The following is a 23,764-nucleotide window of genomic DNA, read 5'->3' as shown; positions in this document are numbered from 1 at the left end:
AAGCTGTGTTCACTGAAAAAGCTCATTTTACTTCCCAAGAGTTAGAAAAGAAACAGAAAATGTTCACTTACAAAGCTACAACAGATTGTAAACAAGCAAATCATAGAATCCATAGGAAATTTCTAGATGTAGTACAAAACTACAGCGTGAAAAGAATGATCACACAGGAAGAGAAGAGACATTTACAGCAGCTCTCCTCCCGTGTCTCCTGATTCCCATTACAAAACCTGTGGCTGTGGAGTCCAGGCACTGGCACCGCCATCACTGGTGTTACTGCTGTCCCTCCTCCGTGTCCTCTGCCTCAGAGTGACTGGAAGGAGCTCCCTCCTCGCCCTGCTCCAGGCAATCCTGCAGCTCTGGGACGCCGTTGGCTCGCAGCACATCCAGGTAGAGCAGGTAGTCCTGGAGGCAGGCTGGCAGCGGCAGCTCCCGGATCACGCGCTCCGAGCGCAGGCGCTCGCTCCCCAGCAGGGACCGGATCTCCAGGCGGCACAGGTGGGACAGGGACGGAAGGAAGGCTGGAAAATGGAACCCCAAGTCAAACACAGAGCAGCTCTTACTACACCAATATATTTACTAATAAAAAAGGAAATAAAGAGAGAGGTTAATCCCCATTTCCCGAAATAACCCCATTTTTTTTTTAACTCCAAAAACATCCTTATTGGCTTCAAACATTATAAAGGAAATATTATTAAATGACATTATCACTAAATATTATTAAATGACATTATCACTAAAAATTATTAGAGACCCTTTTGAAGAAGAATTTTCTTTGAAAGGAATCATTAACAAAGACACCTAAGTGCAGTTTCTCAGTCACATAACACATGACATGCTTTCCTGAAGGCCGAACTATGAAAAATTCCTGTACAACCAAATGAATTTTTTTTGGCTGGTCACATTTTGATTATGTTTGATTTTTATGGTTTGTATTTAATTACTGTCCAATGCTTACAAAACAGGACAGATGCTTCATTGGAAATACAATTCAAATTAGAAAAGTAAAACATAACTAAGTCATATTGTCATCCTCTCTGAAATCTCCCCATCTGCAGCCTGGAAGCTGGATAAATGGAGACATTATTTTCCTGCCTGTATTCCTTACCAAAATGGCTCTTGGAAGTCCAAGTGAACTTCTCCTTGTATTGGGAAAGGTGTTGCTCCACAATTGGAGGAAGTCTGCTCCAATTCATGAACTCCAGGACAAAATTAAGGACATCCTCACTCATGGAGAAAATCCTGTGTAACAAAGACTTCTCTAAAATACCTTTTTAAAGTATTTGTAGATTACAGTATAAAAGACCAAAAAGCATCACATGTGATACACAAGGACAGTGAGATTCATTCAGTCACTGAGTTGCAAGCTTGTGGTGTGTTTACTACAGCCTGCAGAAAATACAAACATTTCATAACTCTAAGTTTAATCCTGTAGTGCCCAATTAAATATAAAACATCACCAAGCTGTTGTTTATATGTGGAAAAACTTCAATAATAATAATAATAAAAAAGATCTGACAGGAACTTTTGCCACATTGTGTTAAACAAAACAGTCTCAAACTGCATCCGTTTCCTCTCCTCCCAGCCTTGGCCCAGCTTCACTTCCCATTTGTTTCCCATCCCTCCTACCTATTTCTCCCATTGAAATTTCTTCTTACTGTGGCTGTATTAAAGTATCACACAGACAATTTGCAGCTGAATTTGGGGGTTAGGTAGAGATGTTCGATGTAAATTTGGGAAGTGATGCTTTATTGCTACCTTACAGAAAGGCAATTTCCAGTCTGGCTTTCTTCCTAAAGAAAATTGTTTTACTGCCTCCAGACGTGACGTGTGAATGATTTATTTCAGACTTTCCACAACCCCTCCCGTTCCTGATGGTGGCAACAGATTATCAAGGGCCATCCTGTAGCAGCTTTGCACAGTAGCATGGGATGTTTAAGTAAATAAAGACAAGGCTCCCTGCTTTACCAGAACCTGCGCATGAAATTCACGGGGTTGAAGCCAGCCAGGAGCAGGCAGGGCAGCCATTCCTTGTATTCCTTCTGCACCGTGCTGCTGTAGAGGATGAAGTCTGTTAATTCCTCCTCCGAGGGCAGGGAACAGCCGAACCTCAGGAAGCGCCGGAACAGAGCAAACTTCTTATGGCACAGGCAGTGAGCCAAGTTGATGCCACGCAGGGTGATGCCATATTTCAGAAGGACATCAATGAACTGGTAATACCTGTGAGCAGGAGAAGGGACAGGGCATCCCATGAGCTTTGCCTCAGAAAGCACCCACTGCTTTTTACATCTGTCTGCAATAAAACATTTCAGAATGTTTTTATTAAAATCCTTTAATCGTTACCCCCAAGAGGGTAAGGACTGAGGCTGTGACTGGTGCTGCCTTTTAGTGATTAGAGGGCAAATTACTCCACTGAAGTGGTGACATGTGTTACCTGCCTCGTTTACAAAGCAATCACCTGCTCTGCATCCCTTCCTAAATTTTTTCTTATAAAGCAACACCAGGACAAAATGGGAAAAATTCTGTCCAAGGATTTTTAAAGGCAGCTTCCTAGGAGCAGGCCACAAACTAAATTCACTACTAATAAACCTCATTAATTTAAATGGCAGCCATAAATAAATTATAAATACTCCATAAATAAATTTCAATACACGTACAAAGAAATAATCTGTTAAAATCTGAGAGAATTCAAAAGCCATTTCTGAAGATGTTTTCCTTAGTGCAGCACATGAGTCACACTCCAGGGCTTCACATCAATATTCCCAAGGAAATGGGAATAATGAGGAGTGTCTGCAAAGGGGGAACACACTGGAATTCTGGAAAAATATTAGATGCTAGACAGCAGTTGAGGGAAGAAGGGAGGAAACTACACATTTAAAGCAAGTTCATTAAAGCAAATATGACTGTGAATAACTCCAAAATAGAAGAGGTTTGTTTGCTTACTGCTTTTGGAAGATCATGCACATGGGGGACCTGCAGCCAAAGTCCAGGCACTCCTGAGCATCTGGGCTGAAGCCCTGCTTGAGCAGCATCTCCAGGCATTCGCCGTCCCCGCCGTACAGCGCAGAATAGACGGGGCTCACTTTGCCCTCGCCCTTGTCACAGACCCGGTCAGTGACTGGAATCAGCAGCTCCAGGATCCTGCAGATGTTCAGAACCACTGCTTTCTGATCTCATTGCAATGATTAATCTTAAACACACAGCCATTTCTTTCACAGGGTCATTGCAGCTTTGGAAGAAAATTGTGGTTTTTCACTCTTGAATTTGCAGCTTTATAATTCCATACACAGCCCTGGCAAATGTTGTGCTTTGGGGTGGATTTGGGCTGGAAAGAAGAATTTTAAACCAAACCAAGCTACTTCCTATTACCCAGCAACTCTTTTTACAGCAACAGAACACCACTGCACATTAAATCCCGACTCCAAGGAAGTTTGGAGGCAAACTGTAAATGTGAGCTGCAAATGAAACAAACTTTTAGTTCTGTGAAACAGAAAAAATCTTTCTGTTTACAGCTCACACTCCAGGCCACATCACACTAGTGACAAACACCAGTTCCTTTGCTGCTGGAACTTACTGGTGCTGCATAAGAGTTGCCAGTGATGTATCATCACTTATATATTTAAGTGCTGTACATGTGTGAATCATGGAGTTCCTGAGAGATCCTTCTCCCCAGTGGTCTACTCCCAAAACTTCCTTCCACTCTTGGCTCACTGCTGTGGAACTGACTTGCATATCTGAAATTGGGCAAAGCTGCAAATGCATCTCTGGAAAGATTAAAGAAACTGGTTTTGTGGCTTTGATTTTTCTGGCTGTCCAGCTAATTCAATATTTGCATATAATTACTTCTGCTACTTAATACAGAACTCTAATTAGCAGCCGTTCAAGTAATGTATAATGTATAACATAGTTATTTGCATTTTTAAATGGAAAAATAAAATGGCCATGGAGTGAATTGATATCTGGTTCAGCACCGTGGAAAACCCTCTAAATTCATTAAGTTATGGATCAAACCCAGGTTAGATGCTGAATTAAAAATCATATAATCATAGAATGGGTGGGGTTGGAAGGGACCTTCAAGGTGATCCAGTTCTACCCCCTGCAATGGGCAGGGACATTTCCCCTATCCCAGGTTGCTCCAAGCTCCATGCAACCTGGCTTGAAATTCTTCCAGGGATGGCACAGCCACAGCTTCTCTGGCAAACCTGTGCCAGGGCCTCACCACCCTCACAGGAAAGCATTTTTCCCTAATATTTCATCTAAACCTAGATGAAAGTGTGGAAGAAACTACTAAGAGACATTTAAAATACAAAAATAATCAGAACTTCTAAACTACAGATCAGTTTGAACACTCAATTTTCCTCCCTTTTAGGGCTGAACTTCCTTCTTTGGGGATCAGATTTGTGTGACCAGGACCTTCTGTCTGAATGCCTCTGCAACCACCTACTTTGCATGGCCCATCTCAGCTGCTGCATGGATGGGTAACTGCCAGTTATCCTCGTTGCAGTAGAGGTTTGGGTCTGCCCCTGCAGTCAGCAGCAGCTTCACACAATCCAGGTGTCCCTCCTGAGCAGCAATCAGCAGGGGAGTGGCCCTGTCCTTGGCCTGGCAGTTGACATCTGCACCTGACACAAGACAAAACCAAAGTCACCTCCACCAGTCATTATCTTTCACAGGGTGGCTTCAAATTCAGCAAGTTCTCCTCAGCAATACGGAAATAAAACCTCTAGCATTTGAAATGCAGGAGGAGAGCTCCAACTGCACTCAGTGGGAGCTGCTGGGAGCGTGGCCAGGGAGATGGAGGACGGTGGTTACCGTGGGACAGAAGCAGGCGCAGACTCTCCAGCTGGCCATACTGAGCAGCCACAAACAGAGGGGTGATTCCAAAGTCATCACGACAGTCCTTGCTGGCCCCTTTCTCCAGGAGCATTTGCATTATGTCAGTGGAACCCTGAAATCAATGGTTTTTATTCTCAACCAGCAGGAAAGCGAGGAAATCACACAACCCGTTTTTCCCCACATGCTCCAGATAGAAATAATAAAACCCACAGTCAATATTCTGAAGATGCACTTAAAAATTAATGGTAAAAGAAATCAGGCTAGTTCAAATTGATCACTTTTGCTCATTTACATGATAAAGTAATTTGTATGTGTTAGAACCATTAAGCCAACACATTTTTAAGTACAAGCTTACGACTGCTAGGGTAGGCTAGGGAAAATTACCTGACAAAGATGCAATAATTAATAAATAAATGATTATCCCCCAGAATACACCAGTTACACCAAAATTACATGATGTGCTCACAGGTTACCTGAAAGGAAGCTTGGTGCAAAGGATTCCATCCAGACCAAGAATGAGAACCTTCAATATTTGCTCCGTGTTGGAGCAGGAACTTGACAACCTCTGTATGTTTATTTTCAACAGCTTCCATAGAACAGTAATAAATAAAAAAAAAATTATTGAAGAATTTTAAAAAGAAATAATTTATGTATTTGGATTTAAAAGCTCAAAATGTCTCACCGCCAACTTCCTGAAACAATAATCACAATTTCTTTAAATCTGCCCATTATATACTTGTTTGCATTTTATATTTAGATCCCCAAAAAATGTTGGGGAATGGAAATGATGCCAAATTCCCCCAAACTTGGAAAAGACTTGGAAACAAAGGTCACATGGCACACATGATGTCTGGGCAGAGAGGCAAGTAAACCCATAAATGTATTTAATCACATGATTTAGACCCTCAGGATTCACCGTAACAGAGGTTTTAAGCATTCAGTTAAGTCAAACATAAGTAACAGAAAAAATGCTAAAATAATGGACCTTAACTGCCAAACTAGGAATGTCAAAAATAAGTATTTTTGCATAAGAATTAGGAAGGAATTAGAAAAATCAAAAAGGCTTTGAAACAGCCTCATACAAATGCAATCCTGAACCTCCTAAAGTTTTTCTGTCCTTGATGCAGAAAACCAGTTTGCTTTTATAATTTTGTTTTAAAGCACTGTCTGAAGCAGATTTACCCATAAACAAAAAGTTATTTCCACACCTCTGAGCCTAAAGCCTGGTTATTTAGGGCTACAAAAAGATGCAACATGGCAGGCAAGTAAGAAACTCCGGTGAGTTTAAACTCGGAGAAACTTGAGTTTTAACTGGTGAGTTCAAACTCTGGGGCTTGAGGAAAGCTCGTGTCACCTAGGAAGAGTGGGGTGGTGGCAGATTCGGTGGTGACATTGTCCAGGTCAGCCCCAGCTTCCAGGAGAACCCGGAGACATTCCACAGAGCCGTGCCGGGCCGAGAGGTGCAGAGCACACATCCCTTCAAACGTCCTCGAGTGGATGTAGTCATCAGCTGGAGCTGCAGAGGAACATAATGGGGGGGGAAGGGATATTTGGCAGTGAATTACAAAATACATATTTGGCAGTGAATTACAAAATACAATCATTTAAAGAAAATACAAGAGTTATTTGGGATATGTGGCCTATGGAACACCATGAACATGCTGTTATCACTTCAAGTATCACCCATGAACTGCAATGTGTCAACTTCTACTTACTGCAGTTGGGAAACCACACAGAAAATCCCCAAACAAGAAGAGGATAAATCCATGCAACTTGTATTTTCTACGACAGGGAAATTTAGCACAAAACCACACTATTTCCCATGAGGTTTTCCTTACCTGTATCAATGAGGAGCTTCAGGCACTCACTGGAATTGTGCGCTGCCGCTTCGTGGATGGGCAACCACCTCCTGTTATCCGGGACATCGACGCTGTATCCCCGACTGATCAACTCCCTCAGAATCTCAACGTTCCCTTCCCTGGCTGCAAGGCCCACGGCTGAGCACCGGTCTGAATAGGCTTCTGTGAAATCCATCCCTGGCATGGAACTCTGCAGCAGGAGGAAAGGAGTAGAGGGGGGGAAAAAAAAAAGAGATGCGTGTTGGTACAATATAGATATGAGGGGGGTTTTGTTTGTTTTGCAGAGGATTTGCTTTGGTTTGTAGGGAGAGGGTGGTTTGGGGGGGCTTAGGGAGAGGGAATTGCCTGGTGTGAAATATGCTAATCACTTGTTTTTAAAATTTTTTAAAAGTTTAATAGTAATAAAATGGTTATTAAAATAGTAATACAATTAGAGTAATAATAATTTGGACAATTTGAATTAGGACAATATGAGACAATAGAAACAAAGAGTTACTGACAGTCCGGGAACCTCTTTCTGGGCAAAATAAGCCCGAAGAAGGACACACGTTAACAGAGGATTAGCCCTTAAAAACAATAATCTGTTGCATGTTCATACACCTCATCCATGATGCATAAATTCCATTCAAACACAGGATTCTGTCTGATCAGTGTCAACTTCTTCCTCTGAATCCTAAACGGTGCCTTCAAGGCTGAGTGAGGCAGGAAGAAGTTTGTTTGTTCTGATAATGGAGCAATAAATTCTCTTTTTCTGAAAGATTCAGGTGTCCTGTGGCTGCTGTCTCGGTGGGAGTCCTTTCTTTAGAAAAAAAGTATCCTACATAGCACAGTTTCTATTTTAACATTTTGCTATAACCTAAAACTATATTTAACACGCTACTTAAGAGAATTAATACATCATTACTTTCTGACACAACACATATAACATTAATTTTAATATTTGCGAGAAGCCAATAATAAAATATGCATTTTTCACCCCTGGGGTGGGCTGGGGAAGGTCGTTTGGGGGTTTTCAGGGGAGATGGTTGAGGTTTGAGGTGAGGTGGCTGTTTGGAAGGTGTTTGGGGATTTAAGGAGAGGTTGAGTTGGAGGAGAGATGGTTGTTTATAGGGTTAAGGGGTGGTTCTTTGTGGGGTTTGAGGGCAGAGATGGTTGGGGGCTTCGGGGCGAGGGGACTGTTCCGGGGGATGGGGTTGCTTGCAGGACTGGGGGCGAGGCAGCTTCTTGGGGGGAAGTCGCTTGTGGGTTTGGGATGTGGTCGCCGGTGGGTTTTGGGGAGACTGTGGTCTGTGGCCTTGGCGGAGGCTGTCCGGACCGAGGAAGGTCTCCCGGGGCTCCGCCACAGCGCCGGCCCCGCGGCCGCCCCGCAGCCGCCGCCTCCGGCCGGGGCCGCCCCGCGGCTCTGCGCAGGCCCCGCCGGGCCGGCCGCCATGTGGGTGTTCGGCTACGGCTCCCTCATCTGGAAGGTGGATTTCCCCTACCAGGAGAAGCTGGTGGGGCGCGTCCGCGGCTACAGCCGGCGCTTCTGGCAGGGCAGCACGGACCACCGCGGGGTGCCGGGCAAGGTGAGCCGGGGCCGGGGGGAGCGCGGCCGGCGCGTCGGGCCCGGCGTCGGGCCCTGCCCTGCGGCCAGAGCGCCCGCAAGGGCTGCACAGAAACACAGCGACAGCACAGCCCACCCACAGCCTGAAGGAGGGCCCAGAAATGCCCGCAATTGTCATTTAGAGCGATCAATGCCCTCGGTGAGGGGCGGGTGAAGGGCTGTGCGTAGGGAGTAGGAAAAGCCAGAGTTATTGATCCAAGTCACCCCCGGCTGTGTTTGAACTGGTTTTACTGTCAGGTGAAAATTCATGGGTTAGGAAATACCTGAAGTTCTAAATTTCTTCACCGTTTGGAAAAGGAGGGAAAAAAAAAAAAAAACCAGCGAGAAAAAGAAACTATAATTCCAAGCGAACATTCCCAATGTCATGTGTTTTTAAGCCACGGGGATAAGGTGTAACCTTGCACCCAGGTAACTCCACTGTAAAACCTGAAGCGGCTTTAAGAGAGAAAAAGTATCAGGATTATTTTAAGGAACGCATCTTGCTTCGTGGAAGGTTCCAGATGAAACCACACTCGTTGGAATATCAAACACCATAAAATAACTTGCACAGAGCTCAAAGAACACAGCTTGAGGCGCCACTGACACACAATGAGGAAAAAACAGTTCTTACAAATATACAGCAAATTACTTGTTAGCTGTGTTTTAAAAATATTTTCAGAGGATTATTCCCAGTAGTACAAACAGTAATTAATTCCTCTGATCAATAAGTATTTAGCAATTTGTTTCTTCGTGTTTGTTTAGGGTAGTTCAAGGCAAGACAAGGACTCTGCAAGCAATTAAGTAAATATCCTGCCCTTCCTTAGGCAAACAGATCCTTCTTCCTTCACACAGCCCACCTGAAGTTCTCCTCAGTACTGCCCTTCATATTAAATCAAATCAGACTTAAATGAAATTTAATGAATTTAGGCTACAGTTACAGACATTCCTAGCAAGGACAAGAAAGTTGATTTCCATCCACCACGGAATGTCTCTTTAATCCATAATTCACAAAAATCTTCATGACCCATTGCGAGTGCACAAGTCAGAGAACTATCAATGACTATCAATTTTTCCATAAAAACAATCCAAAAGGAACACCAAAGTTATCTTTGGTGTACCATGGGAACAGACTCATTTCTCCTCAGGAAATAGGAGTCATTTAATGTTCATGTAGCTTTGTTGCCTTATTTTATCAGTCAGGTCAGGAATAAATTGCTCACGCTGGGAGAGAACTAATTTGGTGCCAAAAGCAGCAATTTTAAACTGCAGATGTCATTCAGCATAGGGGTTTATGTTCTAAAGTTTTATACAACAAACTTCAACTGTTTTATTTCCAGTATGTACAAACTGGCTTCTTACTTTTTCCTACAAGAATTAACTTCCTGGGGAAAACAAGCCATTTGGAAGGTATCCTCCCTCAGTCCAGTGAGGCTCCAAGGGCTACTTGAGGACAGATTTACAGTAATGAAACTCTTAATTATCACTGTTATTGTATTGTTAATTAATTGTCACTTATAAATTCCAATGGAATCGAGTCTGGACAGCACATGTAAAGCAATTCAAACACTCCCAGTTTCTGACTGCCTTTAATTTTTGTGTCACAAAATTGGCGCTGCCAACCCAGAATTTATCATGTTGTTTATCTAATACACGTCCAAAGCTACTCTCTGAAAATACTTACACTGGATCTGGACTTTACTGGAATTGTTTTCTGAGCATTTCATTCCTGTTCCTTGGTTTTTTTTTCTCGTTTTGGTTTGGTTTTGCTCATGATTTAGGGCAAAAGCCTCTGACTGAATGATGATTTTGTCTTTTAAATTTTAGCCTGGAAGAGTCGTGACCCTGGTTGAAGATGCTGAGGTACAGTACTGTTGTACAGAATGTCCTGTTGCATTTCCACTCATTAATTTTTGCTTTTCTACGAGAAGATAACTGTCTTATCTTAAGGGAAAAGTTCTCTCAGTGTTTCCCAGAATTACACCAATGGCTCTTGACTGTTTCAGATAATCAGTATAAACTGGAAGTAGTTTGGGTCTGTTATTACCACAGGGATATGTTAAAGTGTATTCTGGAATAGTCACTTTGGCTGTCCAGTTGTGAGATGTAGAATTCGATAGAAAATGTATCAAACATACAGAATTTGATATCAGCATTGAGTGATAAGTGTAATTGCTTTAATTTCAGCCTCACAAGGTTTGACCAGATTGTGAAGGTGTCTCAGCACACCACACCAGGTCAGGTGTGTAACAGGTGTAGGTGGCCCCCAGGTCCTTGCCAAACTGTCACTAAATACAAGGGACCTGATAAATTTGTCATTTTCAGACATTTTCATGAGGTCAGGGAGAAACTATGTGTCCTTTTTGCCAGCTCCTTAGTGGCCTGTACCGAGCCTATCTACCACTCCAAATATTAACAAAACAAGAAGTTGCTCCGTTAGGAAAACCTCAGCCTTAGCAGAAAGAGGATGATCACTGATAATTGCCTGAATAAAGCAGCCCTTTTGCTCTGGGACTGTTACAAACAGAGCAGAAAGCAGCAGAAGGGCAGGAAATCAGTTCCCTGAAAGCTTTGCCTAAATGCAGTGATTCCCGAGTATCCCTCTGACCAACTCTCCTCGGCCAGGGCTGCGTGTGGGGCGTCGCCTACAGGCTGCCAGCCGGGAAGGAAGGAGAAGTGAAGGCCTACCTGGATTTCCGGGAGAAGGGCGGCTACAGGACCACCACGGTGATCTTCTACCCGAAGGACCCGTCGGTGCAGCCCTTCGACGTGCTGCTCTACATCGGCACCCGCGACAACCCCAACTACCTGGGCCCCGCGCCGCTCGAGGACATCGCGCGCCAGATCCTGGGCGCCGCCGGGCCCAGCGGCAGGAACACCGAGTACCTCTTTGAGCTGGCCAACTCCATCAGGAACCTCGTCCCCGAGGACGTGGATGAGCACCTCTTCTCCTTAGAGACACTGGTCAAGGAGCTCTTGAACAAGCACCAAAATCTCAACTGTCTGTGAAGTGACCTCGTGACAGGCCTGGAGGGGGTTTGGCCCTTGGGAGGAATGCTCCTCTGTATTGTGCTGTCCTAATTAGTACTGCATATCTTAATTAATGCTGCATTCAGAATAGGAGTTGGTTACTTAAAACTGCCACAATCATTCTTTCATTTTTTCTCAAGAAAGGAGAGCAACAAAAGTCTTCTAAGTTTGAATTTGGTACCTCAGCTTTTCATCCAAAGACTACGCCTCAAGACAGCCACTTAAACTTCTCTTTATGTTTTATTATTATTTCAGGTTTAAAATAAATCTTTAGAACATTTTTGAGGTCAAAATCGGCATGCAGAGACAAGTTCCCTAGATTTAAGTGATAGTTTGTTCTGATCCCAGACCACAGGGCAGGAATTTTAAGTGGTTGGCCTAAATTCTGCAGTAGCACATCTATATCAACATTCAACTCCTCTGAAATAAAGTTGCGCCATGAATTAGTCATCTCACCCTTTATTTGTTAATTTATCCTGAAATGCAGAGGATAAACCATCTTATTGTAAAGGAGATAATTCCTTCCCTTGGCTGCTGATGTCAAGCCCTGAAAACCAAAGCTCTGGGCACTCTGACTCAAACAAGCCATAACCTATCAGTGCCTCATTTTAACTTTTAATCCTAAGAACCCCAAATTATTAAAATTAACTAAAAGAATGACTTGAAGTCACAACACAGCAAGAAGAGAAACTTTCATCTCTGTTACTTCAGGTGCTGTTGTGGCCCCCATCTCTTCGAAAATCCCAGCTGCAAGGATAGATTTTAGTTTCAGGGATTCACCAACAGAAAGAACCCTCTGGGATCTAGAAGGTTCCCAGAGGGAAAATTAAGGGAGGAGCCCTCTCTCCAGTATGGACATCCCAGGAGGGTTGGGAAGGCCCCAGTTTAGGCTGGTAGGCTTCCTGATGCAATCCGTCCCAACATGGACTTGTCGTGCTCCTCAAAACTCTTTATTTTTATTAACTTTTAACCGAGTATATTTTTATATCTTAATATAAAAGGTCCTGTTTCAAACTCCACATAAACATCCTGTTTTCCCATCCAGGGAATGTGTAAGTGTTTAATAGCAGCCTGGAAGCCTGGATTCTGCATCAGTAATTGCAAAAAAATTGTGTTTTTCCCCCAAAAAGGCTGACCCTTTCTGTTCTTTACATCTTCCTGGTTTAGATTTGTTAAGGTAAGAGTGTACAATGGCATTCTCTCCTTTCTTGAAAATTCTTTTTAATTTAAAAATTCTTTCCTCAAAGACTTATCCTCGTCCTTAAAAGAGGGCAGGGGATCCAGAACCATCAGGGCTGATTCCCCCTTTAAAATGCTAATTATTTAAGTACTGTGATTTTGTGTAGCTCCACATTCTCTGTCTTTGCCTCCAAGGCTTTGTTGGTTCTTTGCTTCTTAATTGCATAAACCATTGCAATAATACACATTCCTGTGTACGACTTCAGTGCAATAAAAACGCATTACAATGACTAACAGGGTTGGAGATTTCCAGAAATGTTATGTTTAAAGGGTGTCTGTGTGAGGGTGGACATCAAGGGGTGTGTTCATTGTGCCTCGCTATAAAATTGCTGTTGGGGCTGAGAGTGACAAACAACACACAGGGGCTACTACAAACTGTGGCACATTAGGAATTAATTTATGCATGGGAAATATAAATAGATACATTTGCTCTTGCTTTGGGGGATTAAAGCCGCTGCTCTGCCCCCAGCTTTGGTCCCTACCAAAAGCCTCCCAGATCTGCCACCTTAAAAAATTTATGCCATTTAAGCTTCATTTTTTTTCTGACTGGTTAAACTCAGTCTCTATTTATGCAAATACAGATTTTAGATCTGTACACTACACAACCACGCACACAAAGCCACTGCTAAACCTGTTCTCAAACAGTGTTTGGGAGAAACAACAGGCACATCCGTGACTATTTACAGAAGATAATGCAGAGGGGAGGGAGAGGGAAATCCAGACTTAAGGGTTGGACTCCATCATCTCCAAGGTATCTTCCAACCGGAATAACGCCAAGGCTCTGTAATAAGGGGATTCTCTGTAGCATGGCCAATTAATTTCCTGTCTTTCCTTCAATTATTCATCTGCTCCACGTTTCTCATGGATCAGATGGGACTGGCCTAACCTGCTCTGATGTGAAGACTGCTGGCCCCCTTGGGTTCTCAGGTGTATGGATACACACACATATATACACACACGGGTGTATAGAGAAACACACAGAGGAGCCCTTGAAGGGCTCTTCTACACTCATAACCTCATACCTGTTGGTTATGTTTAACCCTTAGCGCTGCCACTGATGACCAAAGTTAATTACTCGCATCCCATTCCCCGCCTCCTCTTCCTCGCCCCCATTTTACCCCTCGCTCACTCATTCCCTCATTCACGCTCCTGCCTCCCTCACACTCCTCCCTCACACTCATTCCCTCACTTACACGGCTCATTCAGATTCCTCACTCCCTCACACTTCTTCTCCTCACTCACTCACTCACTCACTCACTCACTCACTCACTCACTCACTCACTCACTCACTCACTCACTCACTCACTCACTCACTCACTCACTCACTCCAGTAGCACTTCCATCAGTAGCACTTCCATCAGTAGCACTTCCATCACCCACTCACCCCCCATGCCGGTCCTTGGCTCGCTCCGTGCCCGCCCGGCCCCTCACCTGCGGCGGCGAGCGCTGCCCCGGATGCCGCTGCGGGCGGCGGGCGCTGCCCCGGTTGTTGATCGCGGCTGCCGGAAGCCGACGTGGCGGCGGCGCGGCGCGGCCTCGGCGGAGCCGCCGGCCGGCATGAGGGGCTGCGGGCTGCGGCCGCCGAGCCCGGCCCCGGCCCCGCGGAGGGGCTGCGGGCTGCGGCCGCCCTGCCCGGCCCCGGCGCTGCTCTGCGGGCTCCTGGCGGCCGTGGCCGCGGTGGCCGAGGGCGGCCGAGCGCTGCCGCAGCTCAGCGACGACATCCCGTTCAGGGTGAACTGGCCCGGCACCGAGCTCAGCCTGGTCCGTATTGCGCCGCGCCGGAGGGTCCGCACGGCCTCGCCGCCCGGAGAGGGGCTCGGGTGGGGCACGGAGGGAACCCGGCACCTGGGAGAGAATCCCGCAGGATTCTGTGCCGAAAGCGGCGTGGGGAGAGCCGGGGGTTAAGGGGGATGGCTGGGGCTGGGGGCTGTAATAGAGGTCTGAAATGGGAGAGCAGGAGTGAGGGGGCGTGGAGGGGATTCGGAGGGGATCGGAGATCTGGAGGGATCGGAATCTGGAGGGGATCGGGCATCTGTAGGAGGTCAGGGAATGGATGGAAGTAGAAGGTCCAAAGCGAAGGCAGCAGCAAGCAGCTCCCAGCCAGCTAAACCACCAAACTCGAGTCTTGTGGTATAGTTAAATCCCAGGAAATACTCTAGAGCACCGCTCAGGAATTCGGGGGTGTTTCTGATGAGTAGCATTAAAAAGCCCCTGCCTGGCTGACCCATGGGTTGGTTGTTTTCTCAGCCGACCACTGGTGTCTTGTACAAGGAGGACAATTATATCATCATGACCACTGTGGATAAAGAGAAGTACAAGTGTCTCCTGCCATTGATAGCCAGTGGCAATGAGGTGAGTTCAGGCGGGTTATTCTGTAAACATAAACTGTAGCTGCGTCTCTACATTGTCAGTTTCAATATCATGAGATATCCTTTTGTTGCAGGAAGAAGAAAAGGACTATAAAGGTCCTACTCCAGGGGAACTGCTGGAGCCTCTCTTTAAGCAAAGCAGCTGTTCCTATAGAGTATGTTACTTTTGTCCTGTTCATTAAATGCCAGTTAAAAGGTTACAGGCCAGTCCATGTCAAGGTTTTAAGGCAGTAAATAAGATACTGATACAGTCTGAAACAAGGTCTTTACAACTTTATGCCTTAATTCTGCTGACAAATATTATATGCCTTAATATTGCTGTGTGATTAAGATGTCAGAATTCAGATAAATGGCTTGCTATGGTAGCAGTTAAAAATATGGATTTTTATTTTTTAATTTAATTTTTTACTTTGTCTTATTTGCGTGAAAGTCAAGGAAATCTCTGGTCTGTTTGTTTGGGCAACACTGAGACCACTTGCTGCCGTCTTGTTTTTGAGTGTGCTCCAGCATTTTGCTGCAAAAGTCAGCATTTGGGTGGTTTTGTGCTGTTTAAATACCTCTAAAGATAATTTTAAATTTTTTATTTATGTATTTATTTTATTTATTAATGTATTTTATTTCCAAGATTGAATCTTACTGGACTTACGAGGTGTGCCATGGGAAACACATCCGTCAGTACCACGAGGAGAAGGAAACGGGGCAGGTAGGCTGCTCACAACCCCCTTCCCACTGGCATTGTCCTGCCCAACTCCTCCAGCAGACTTAAGTTGTAATAATCTAGCCATGATTCCATTTTCTTCATGTAGAAAAACTGCATCTTTATTGTACAGGACATGTTTTATAGGATTATCAGAAGGCACTGTGTCAGATCTTACTGGTTGGCAATACACACTTAGTTCATTGCTTAGTACATGGCATTTTGCATATTAAACTCCTGTATATTTTTTTAGTTTACATACTTTTTGACTGATTCTCATGAGACAGATCTCTTGATGTTACAGATTCCATTTGTTCTTCACCCTAGAAGCAGATTGTTGTGTTGATGACTCTCATACCCACAATTGATTCGTATGGGAACTTTCAAGCTATCTGCACTCAGAAGTGACAGACTAGCTTTGGCACTTTAGCAGAGCAAGGCCTGATTTCATAAGGCCTTTCTTTTGTAGCTTTTTTTATCTGTTTACAACATTGAATTCCCTGAAAAAGCTTGGAAAGTGGTAACTGATGTTTGCTTTGATTGTAGAAAATAAACATCCAAGAATACTACCTGGGGAATATGATAATGAAGAACCCGTCGTCAGAACCAGGTGTGTTTTAGATTATTTCATTCTGCTGATAATGAATTTTTTGGGTTTTAATTATTCCTGTCTGACCGGTTTGAGAGCCTTTTTTTAGGGGACCTCAGAAATATTCAAGTGCCTAGGTTGGGACTTGGATGGAAATGAGGCCACTGAGCCCCAGACTCAAGGGGCAGTTTAGGATAGCTGATTTTTGGAGCGTTTTTTGCCTGTAAATTAGTTGAAAGAAGTCTTCCAAAAGACAGACTGTGTTCATTCAGGGTTGATGGAAAGAACGGAAACAGAATAGAAAAACATCACCTAGGCTGGGGTGTTTGTTTCATTCTAGGCCAGTGTGTGAAAGGCTGACAGCATTGTTTTCCTAGAAGAATGCTGCAGTCTCCTGGGGGGGATTCAGTGCTGTTCATCCCACTCCTGGATCTCTTGGCTGCAGCCCTGAGTGAGGGATCTTAGTCCTGGAAGGCAGCAGGGCTTCAGAAGGTGCCTTGTTTGGCCTTTCTGGGTGCAGTCTCTGTGCAGGGGTGCCTCGTTCTGCTGCTGCTGCACAGAGCACAGAATGTTTGATTCCAGTCACCCTTTTTGTGGGGCTGGATGTTGAAGCCTGATGGGACCTCAGGTCACCATAGCTGAGGCTGTCAGGCTGTTGACCCTCTGCCCTTCCTGCTCAGGTGGCAGATTGTGTCCTGTGTCTTTTCACTGCTTCCTATCTGGCAGCTCCTGCTCCTTCCAAAGCACCTGCCTGTTTCCTGTCCAATTCCCACCCTTCCCAAACAGCTGCAGGGACGTGTTCTGCAGCCCTGCCTTGGTGTCAGGGCTGGATTTGGCCTGTCCTACCAGCTCCAGGTGGTTTTGTGATGAACTGACTTGTGGTTTGCTCTGTTTGCTGTGGGCCTCAGATCACTGGTTATTTCCTTTCTTTCCTCTTTTGCACCTGCAAGTGGCTCTTGGCAGTGTATAAAGCACCAGTAAATACACAAACCAGAAAAGCTTCTCTGTGAAATTGCTTTTTTTTTTTCCAAGTGCACAAACTTACCTCCTTGTTAATTATTCCCTAGATCAAGAAGAGAAGGAAAATTCCAAAGACGGTGCAAAAGAGGCAAGTGAAAAACATCTGTTTTAACTTCTGCCATCAATAGTGGAGGCAATTTACATATATATATGATCACAGAATCCCAGAATGGTTTGTCTTATAGGGGACCATGGGCAGGGACACCTTCCACTGACCCTCATCCATCCTGGTCTTGGACACTTTGAGGAATGGGGCAGCCACAGCTTCTCTGGGCAACCTGTGCCAGGGCCTCTTCACCCTCACAGGGAGGAATGTCTTCCTATATCCAATCTAAAGATAAGATGATGTAATTGTTCCCCTCCCAAAATGAATATCAAGAAATGAAACTGTTCCTGAGCTGCACTTCTCTTGCTTTTAATTATCAGTCCCAGCTCTGAAAATTTATTTAGTCTTGCTGCTCAAATTACTTACTTACACTTATCAAAGCCCTACAGCACAAAATCCCTAAGAGATGGAGCTGACTTGCTGACCCATCCCATAATACTCTGTGTTTCCCTTTCCCCTTAGAGGACTTCCCCACTTGTTCAGGCCCCAAAACTCAGCTCTTGAGTTGAGTGCTCTTGAGTGCTCCAGGCACTCCCATTGCTCTGTAGCAGAGCAATGGCAGTGCCTGGAGCACGCTGGAGTTTGGAATCAGTGAGAGCGGGTTGGACCTTGTTGCCAGTTCCCCTTAGTTCTCATGCTGAAATGAAGTTTTTGTGTCTGTGGCCTGTGGAATGGCCCAGGGTGGTGGTTGTGTAGTGTTCCCAGCAGCAGCCAGGCCTGAGGAGCATTTTGAAAGTCGTGTGGGAGCAGAATGTGGCCTGTTCTGGTGGCAGTGGCAGCTGTGCCTCTTGGAAAGCCAAGAAAACAAAGTGTTTTGCAGTGCAGCTTTTTTTCCTTCAGCTTCAGAGGAAATGAAGTTTTTTATTGCCTTTTTCTTGGGCAGTGTTTATGATGCACTAGCCATGTCAGGATTTCCTGGAATCTCTTATCAGGCAAGGGCATGTTGGTTCCCTAATCTCGTGAATGTCCTCACTCGTGGTGGAGCAGTTTCTGGGAGGAGTCAGTGGCCTGGGAGAGGGTGACATGGCTTGAAAGCCAGAGCAGGTGAGGGGCAGAAAGGTCCTGGATCCCTGGAGTGTCCTGACCCCAGAAAACTCCTCTGTCATTTAGCACAGACCCCTGCCTGTTCAGCACTGAAAACCTTCAGCACCTCAAGCAACACGGGTAAAAAAGAGTCAGTTTGTGCGTTTGGGCACTTTGGGAAGGCAGGAACTCCAGCTAATTCCAGGATAGAGATTTACCACTTGAGGGAATTAATATGATAAAGAGGGAGCTGGATGAAACAGGAAGGAACATACCTGAAGGGAGCAGACTGGAAGGTGTGACCAAGTGGGATTTACACTGTATACACCATTAACTTTTTTAGCCACACCCACCGGTGCTGTGGGATCCTCTGGATGAGGAGCAGCCTGGGCTGGGAATGCTGAGAGATGTAGTGCAGGTGCCAGGGTGACTTGGCAGGGTTTTGTTTTTGGATTCTTTAGGGCTTGGTGCTGCAGGTGATGATCCTGGCAGACCCAGTTTGGGTGAAACCAGGACAGGTCTGGATGTTTCAGAAACACTGAGGAGCCACACAGGGTCTGATTTTACCTGGTAATGCCGGCTCTGCACACAGGAATAACATTTTTGTTTCAGAGGAGTCTCAGGAGCTCTGCTGTGGTTATGACCTGTTCCTTTCCCTCACCCAGATCCCCACAAAGAACATTGAAGGGCAGATGACGCCCTACTACCCTGTGGAGCTGGGCAATGGCACTCCCTGCAGCCTGAGGCAGAACCTGCCCAGGTCCAGCACAGTGATGTACATCTGCCACCCCGAGGCCAAGCACGAGATCCTGTCCGTGGCAGAAGTCACCACCTGTGAGTACGAGGTGGTGATCCTGACCCCGCTGCTCTGCAACCACCCCAAGTACAGGTACAGTGCCCTGAGCACTTCTGTCTCCTCTTGGTTTGGGATGTCTTGAGGGGTCATCTTCATGGTAATTGAAGACTGCAGATACCATGTGTGTACACTTTAAAAGTCTATAAAACCAAAAAGTGTCTTCTCCAGCCATAACCTTGACCTTGACTTTTGCTCCTCCCATCATGAGGAGCTCTCTAGAAGCCATTTCCTTAAGGAGAATTCATAATTTCTGTGTTATTTTCCAAAAAATGAAGTGTAGGCTTCTTGTTTCCTCCCCTTCCTTGTATCTGAGGGACCCCCTGAGTCTTTGGACCTTCCAAGGGGTGTAAAGAACTGTAAAGAGAATGTGCCATACAGATAAGGGGGGATAATGGACAGGATTCCTGGATTTACACAGATGTTGGAATAAGTGAGTATTTAATCAGGGATCTGAAACAGGCCACAAGGTCTGAAGGCAAAATCCTGCATTCTGTAAACACATGGCAGTTGGAGTTACTAAGTGCTAAAAACATTTTTAAGGTTTGGTATCCACTGTAAATTTTCTCATGTGGCTGGGTTTGGTCATACTCTGTTATCTGCTGCTCTTATCTGTAGCACTGTTATCTGTTTAATGTGTGAGTCTTTTAAGCCTCTGTAGCAGTAGGAAAAAAGCATAGAAAGTGCACAGGGAAATTGTTCTGTTGCTTGATAAGGATAAAATCTGGAGCTGCTGCCTCCTTCCAAAGGGTTCCTGGCCACCAGCAGGAAACACTGAAAATAAACACACAGGATCATCATTCCCCCCTTACGTCACCTTGGTAAAAAAGGAAAGGTGGAGGTGGCAGCCTGGGAATGCTGCCCAGTGACATCACAGGGATCACGACCCAAATTCCAAGTTCAGTGCACCTTTTTTCCTGTTGTGTGTTCCCAAAACAGCCCTGAGCAGTGCCTCAGCCTCTGGGGCTTTCCCTGTAAACCTGGCATCTCATCCAGGGATGCACCTGCACCACCTGAGCAGCAGCAGATCCAGCAGCTCAGAGCACTGAACTGATTCCTGTACCTGAAGGTGTAACAGTGACATGTTCTTACCTTGCTGGGCAGGTTCAGGGCTTCCCCTGTGAATGACATCTTCTGCCAGTCCCTGCCAGGATCCCCACTTAAACCCCACAACCTGGAACAGCTGGAGAAACAGCAGGAAATGCTGAAGATGCCTTTTAGGAGGGTTAAGGAGGTAGGATTTGTTTCTTTTACTTTCCATTTTAAGACATTTTGTAAGATGATGTCAGTCTTTCATTGGTCTTTAAGCTTGTTGAAACCATCTGTAACTCACCCTATTTGGAAGGAAAACAAAGCAAGTGTGGGCTACTGATTTAAATTTTTATAGCCTTTGTAGCCTACAGTTCAGAAATGTGTGAAGATTTTGACTGGATTTTTCCTTCTTTCAGCTAAAATTGCCCAAAACAGCCAACCCAATTCAGTGTTCAGTAACTTCATAAAACTTGTAAGACTTTGTAGGGGACTTAATTGTATCCTTTATTTGCAGGAAGAAATGCCTTCATCGAAGGAAGAGAAATTCTCTTCCATCCACAAGCCTGTGGCTGTTGGGAGCCACCAGCTGTTAACGGTGGGGACAACCCACATCTCCAAGCTGACCGATGAGCAGCTCATCAAGGAATTCCTCAGTGGCTCCTACTGCTTCCATGGGGTGAGCAGCAAAGCCACGTGGAATAAAGCTATGTGGAGTACATCCTAACTTGTCTACTTGTTTAGTTTTTGTCTTTAACTTTTCTGTTGAAATTCAGTTTATTTGAGCAGACAGTGAAATGAAAGTAGGTAACAGAATTAGCCATGAAGGATTTTCATTAACTAACAGATATGGAGTTTTACAGCTGAAACAGCTGGTTTAGGGTCTGGGGGGAAAAGGATGGGTTTGTTTTGGGGGGGTTCTGTTTGTTTTAGGGGTTCTGTTTGGTTCTTTCTAACACTGAGGTTGTTCCTCTCCCCAGGGCGTTGGCTGGTGGAAATACGAATTCTGCTACGGCAAATACGTCCACCAGTACCACGAGGTGTGTTCAGAGAGTTCTCTTAGTTCCTGTAAGTTCCTGTTAAGAAAATACAATCCTCTGGGCACGGTGTAGTGCTCAGCTTTTCCTATTTTAGGATAAGGAAAGTGGCAAGACCTCTGTGGTGGTGGGTACGTGGAGCAAGGAGGAGCACATCGAGTGGTCGAGGAAGAACGCGGCCAGGACCTTCTACCTGAGAGAGGATGGCACCCAGACAGTCAGGTACCAACCAGGCTCTGCCCTGCTCTCACACCTGGGACACAGGGCCCAGCCCTGTGAAATTTGGACTGGGAACAGATAAAATAAACTGCCAAGAGCAGCCTGTTCAGATTTACCCCCCAGTCAACATCACAAATAAGGAATTCAGCACTTGGGAATTGGCACAGAAAAAAATCTTTCAGCACTGGACAACTCTTTCCCTCTGCAGTTACTGCAATACAACCTATTGCTATAGAATAGTATAATAGCTATATAGAGCAGCAGTGTAATAGATAGTATAATAATCTATAGTATAGTATATTACTCTTGTTGCTATTTGTTAGTGTATTAAATACTTGACCAATGATGAGGTGCTGGATCACACCACTGAGCCAACTGCTTAAAAATTATGTTTAATACTTCCCAAACTCTTCATTCTGATCTTTTGTGGCAGGATGGTGTCTCATTTCTATGGAAATGGAGATGTTTGTGACTTGACAGACAAGCCAAGGCAGGTGACTGTGAAATTGAAGTAAGTGGACTTTTACAAAGTGATGTTTTATGTCTGTTTCCTGGGTCAGAGGGGAAAGCTGCTGCTGCTGTCACAAGGCTCAGAAGGCCATAGCTGTTAACTTAATAAAATGTGGCAGACAGCAGTGAAATACATGTCACTGTGTGCTTATTGCCTACCAACCCCCCAATTTCTCCTCTATTTTCAGATGTAAAGAATCAGACTCTCCTCACGCTGTGACCATTTACATGTTGGAGCCTCATTCTTGCCAATACATCCTTGGGGTACGTACAGACACGCCCTGAGGTCAGGGCTGGTAGGAGAGCACATCTCCAGGATTATGTTTAAGGTGGCCCCTTTCTCCCAGTGACTGTTCCCAAGATTCCTGCAGGGCTGAGTTCATGGTTGGGTCTCTCTGTTCCAGGTGGAATCTCCAGTCATCTGTAAAATCCTGGATACAGCAGATGAATACGGGCTCCTCTCAGTGCCCAGCTGAGGACAGCAAAGCCCCCAAGGCCAGATCCTGGCATTCCCATGGGAACAGTGTCTGTGAGCTGACAAAGGCCTCACCAGCACAGCTCTCCAAGCTGAGGGACTCGTGAACCACTTTGTGTATAACTATGTGTATATAAGAGCTTATTGATAAACTTTTAATGATTAAAACCTTGTCTTGCACTTCCTGCCTGGCTCGTGTGTGGCACATTCCCCCCTCGTTGATGCCGTTGTTAAGGTGTAAACTCAACTCAGAAAAGGCACAAAAATAACTGAAGCTTCAAGGGAGGAGTTCAGCAGCCAACAGAAGGAAAAGGTGAAGCCAACACTTCCTGCTCAGGAGCCACAGCACCACTCATGGCTTTCCTGCTGTCTCCCAATGTTACCTCACCGTGACTGCTGGGAATTGTATTCTCCTGTCACTGTACCTCACCCCGCTTCAGCTGCTCTTTCTGGGCTGCTTCCCAGGACATTCAGTTTATTTATTTATATTTAACACTGTAGGGACAATTATTTTGCTGAACATCCTTCCTGCCACCAGGTCCAGTTCACTGTAGTGTGTCTACCTTGCCAAGAACATTGGGAAGTTTTAATCTGCTGGCACTAGACATTCCTAGAAGAAATTTGGAGGGACCAGATGAGTTGAAATACTGCTGACAGGAGCATCTGAAGTAGATTTACATTATATTTTTGAAAAAGTTTGTAATGGCCAACACCCAGCAGAGCCTTGAACGTCTGGGGCCGTAGCAACAGTGTCCGGTCGGTGCGTGTTGGTCACTTCCGTGTGCCCACCACACTTCTCCTTTCTGCAGCCCTTGTGCAAGGCACAGGAATTTCTGATGGCTGCAGGGCAGGAACCTGCAACCCTCGTGGCAGATGAGTGGGCAAATAATGCCCAAAATATTCCCCTGTGCTGCTGGACTGTTACAACAGAACCTGTTTTAGTGTCTCACCAAGCAGGAAACCCAAACAGCAGCAGCAGCATGAATTTGGCATTTAAACTGACTCTCACTGCTCTTATATCCCAATTTCTGAGGCTCAGTGAGAGAGCTGGATAGGGGGAATAGTCTTTTACATAGATTATTTCCCCATGGAACAGTCTTGTACCAGATTCCCCTGTTTCCAGCCTTCCTGCCTGCCAGAGGCATCAGCAGCCAGCACAGAGCAGGAAAAGATGGAAGCATTTCACCTTCTGCTGCCTGTGCAAGGGGCTGGCTGGATCCCCTCGTCATGGCTCCGAGCTGCACAATCCCTTGGGATGTTTTTATTTTGGATCAAGGCTGCCCTGATGAAAGGCTGG

General features: G+C 45.3%; 3 protein-coding genes across 6 annotated transcripts; 2 read left to right on the top strand and 1 right to left on the bottom strand.

Annotated features, from left to right (window-relative positions):
* Positions 1-8: 8 nt before the first annotated feature.
* ASB3 (ankyrin repeat and SOCS box containing 3) lies at positions 9-14,106 on the bottom strand. Of its 4 annotated transcripts, none has more exons than XM_030235397.2 (10): positions 13,972-14,106; positions 6,672-6,882; positions 6,188-6,349; positions 5,307-5,419; positions 4,810-4,945; positions 4,442-4,619; positions 2,941-3,138; positions 1,966-2,217; positions 1,106-1,239; positions 9-518 (listed from the first exon to the last, which is right to left on the bottom strand). In XM_030235397.2, exons 2-10 carry the CDS (start codon positions 6,874-6,876, stop codon positions 271-273), a joined length of 1,626 nt encoding a protein of 541 aa, XP_030091257.2. In that variant the 5' UTR covers positions 6,877-6,882; positions 13,972-14,106; the 3' UTR covers positions 9-270. The 4 variants fall into 4 exon arrangements, with proteins under 4 accessions (XP_030091257.2, XP_030091256.2, XP_030091258.2 ...); XM_030235396.2 differs by having other exon boundaries at positions 13,925-14,042; XM_030235398.2 differs by lacking the exon at positions 13,972-14,106 and having other exon boundaries at positions 1,972-2,217; positions 6,672-7,932.
* On the top strand, positions 8,065-12,770 carry CHAC2 (ChaC glutathione specific gamma-glutamylcyclotransferase 2). Its single transcript, XM_030235400.2, has 3 exons — positions 8,065-8,257; positions 10,099-10,134; positions 10,897-12,770. The coding sequence occupies exons 1-3, from the start codon at positions 8,123-8,125 to the stop codon at positions 11,278-11,280; spliced, it is 555 nt and encodes a 184-aa protein (XP_030091260.1). The 5' UTR covers positions 8,065-8,122; the 3' UTR covers positions 11,281-12,770.
* On the top strand, positions 12,913-22,647 carry ERLEC1 (endoplasmic reticulum lectin 1). Its single transcript, XM_030236290.2, has 14 exons — positions 12,913-14,301; positions 14,788-14,892; positions 14,984-15,064; positions 15,535-15,612; positions 16,153-16,216; positions 17,263-17,303; positions 19,010-19,233; positions 20,302-20,431; positions 20,744-20,905; positions 21,207-21,266; positions 21,361-21,485; positions 21,916-21,993; positions 22,181-22,256; positions 22,397-22,647. The coding sequence occupies exons 1-14, from the start codon at positions 13,930-13,932 to the stop codon at positions 22,466-22,468; spliced, it is 1,668 nt and encodes a 555-aa protein (XP_030092150.2). The 5' UTR covers positions 12,913-13,929; the 3' UTR covers positions 22,469-22,647.
* The last annotated feature ends 1,117 nt before the right edge of the window (positions 22,648-23,764 follow it).

Source organism: Serinus canaria, chromosome 3, assembly GCF_022539315.1.
Source record: "Serinus canaria isolate serCan28SL12 chromosome 3, serCan2020, whole genome shotgun sequence".
In the NCBI taxonomy this organism is placed as follows: domain Eukaryota; kingdom Metazoa; phylum Chordata; class Aves; order Passeriformes; family Fringillidae; genus Serinus; species Serinus canaria.
The sequence above is the reverse complement of the archived record's forward strand: the minus strand, read 5'-3'. Positions and strand labels throughout refer to the sequence as shown.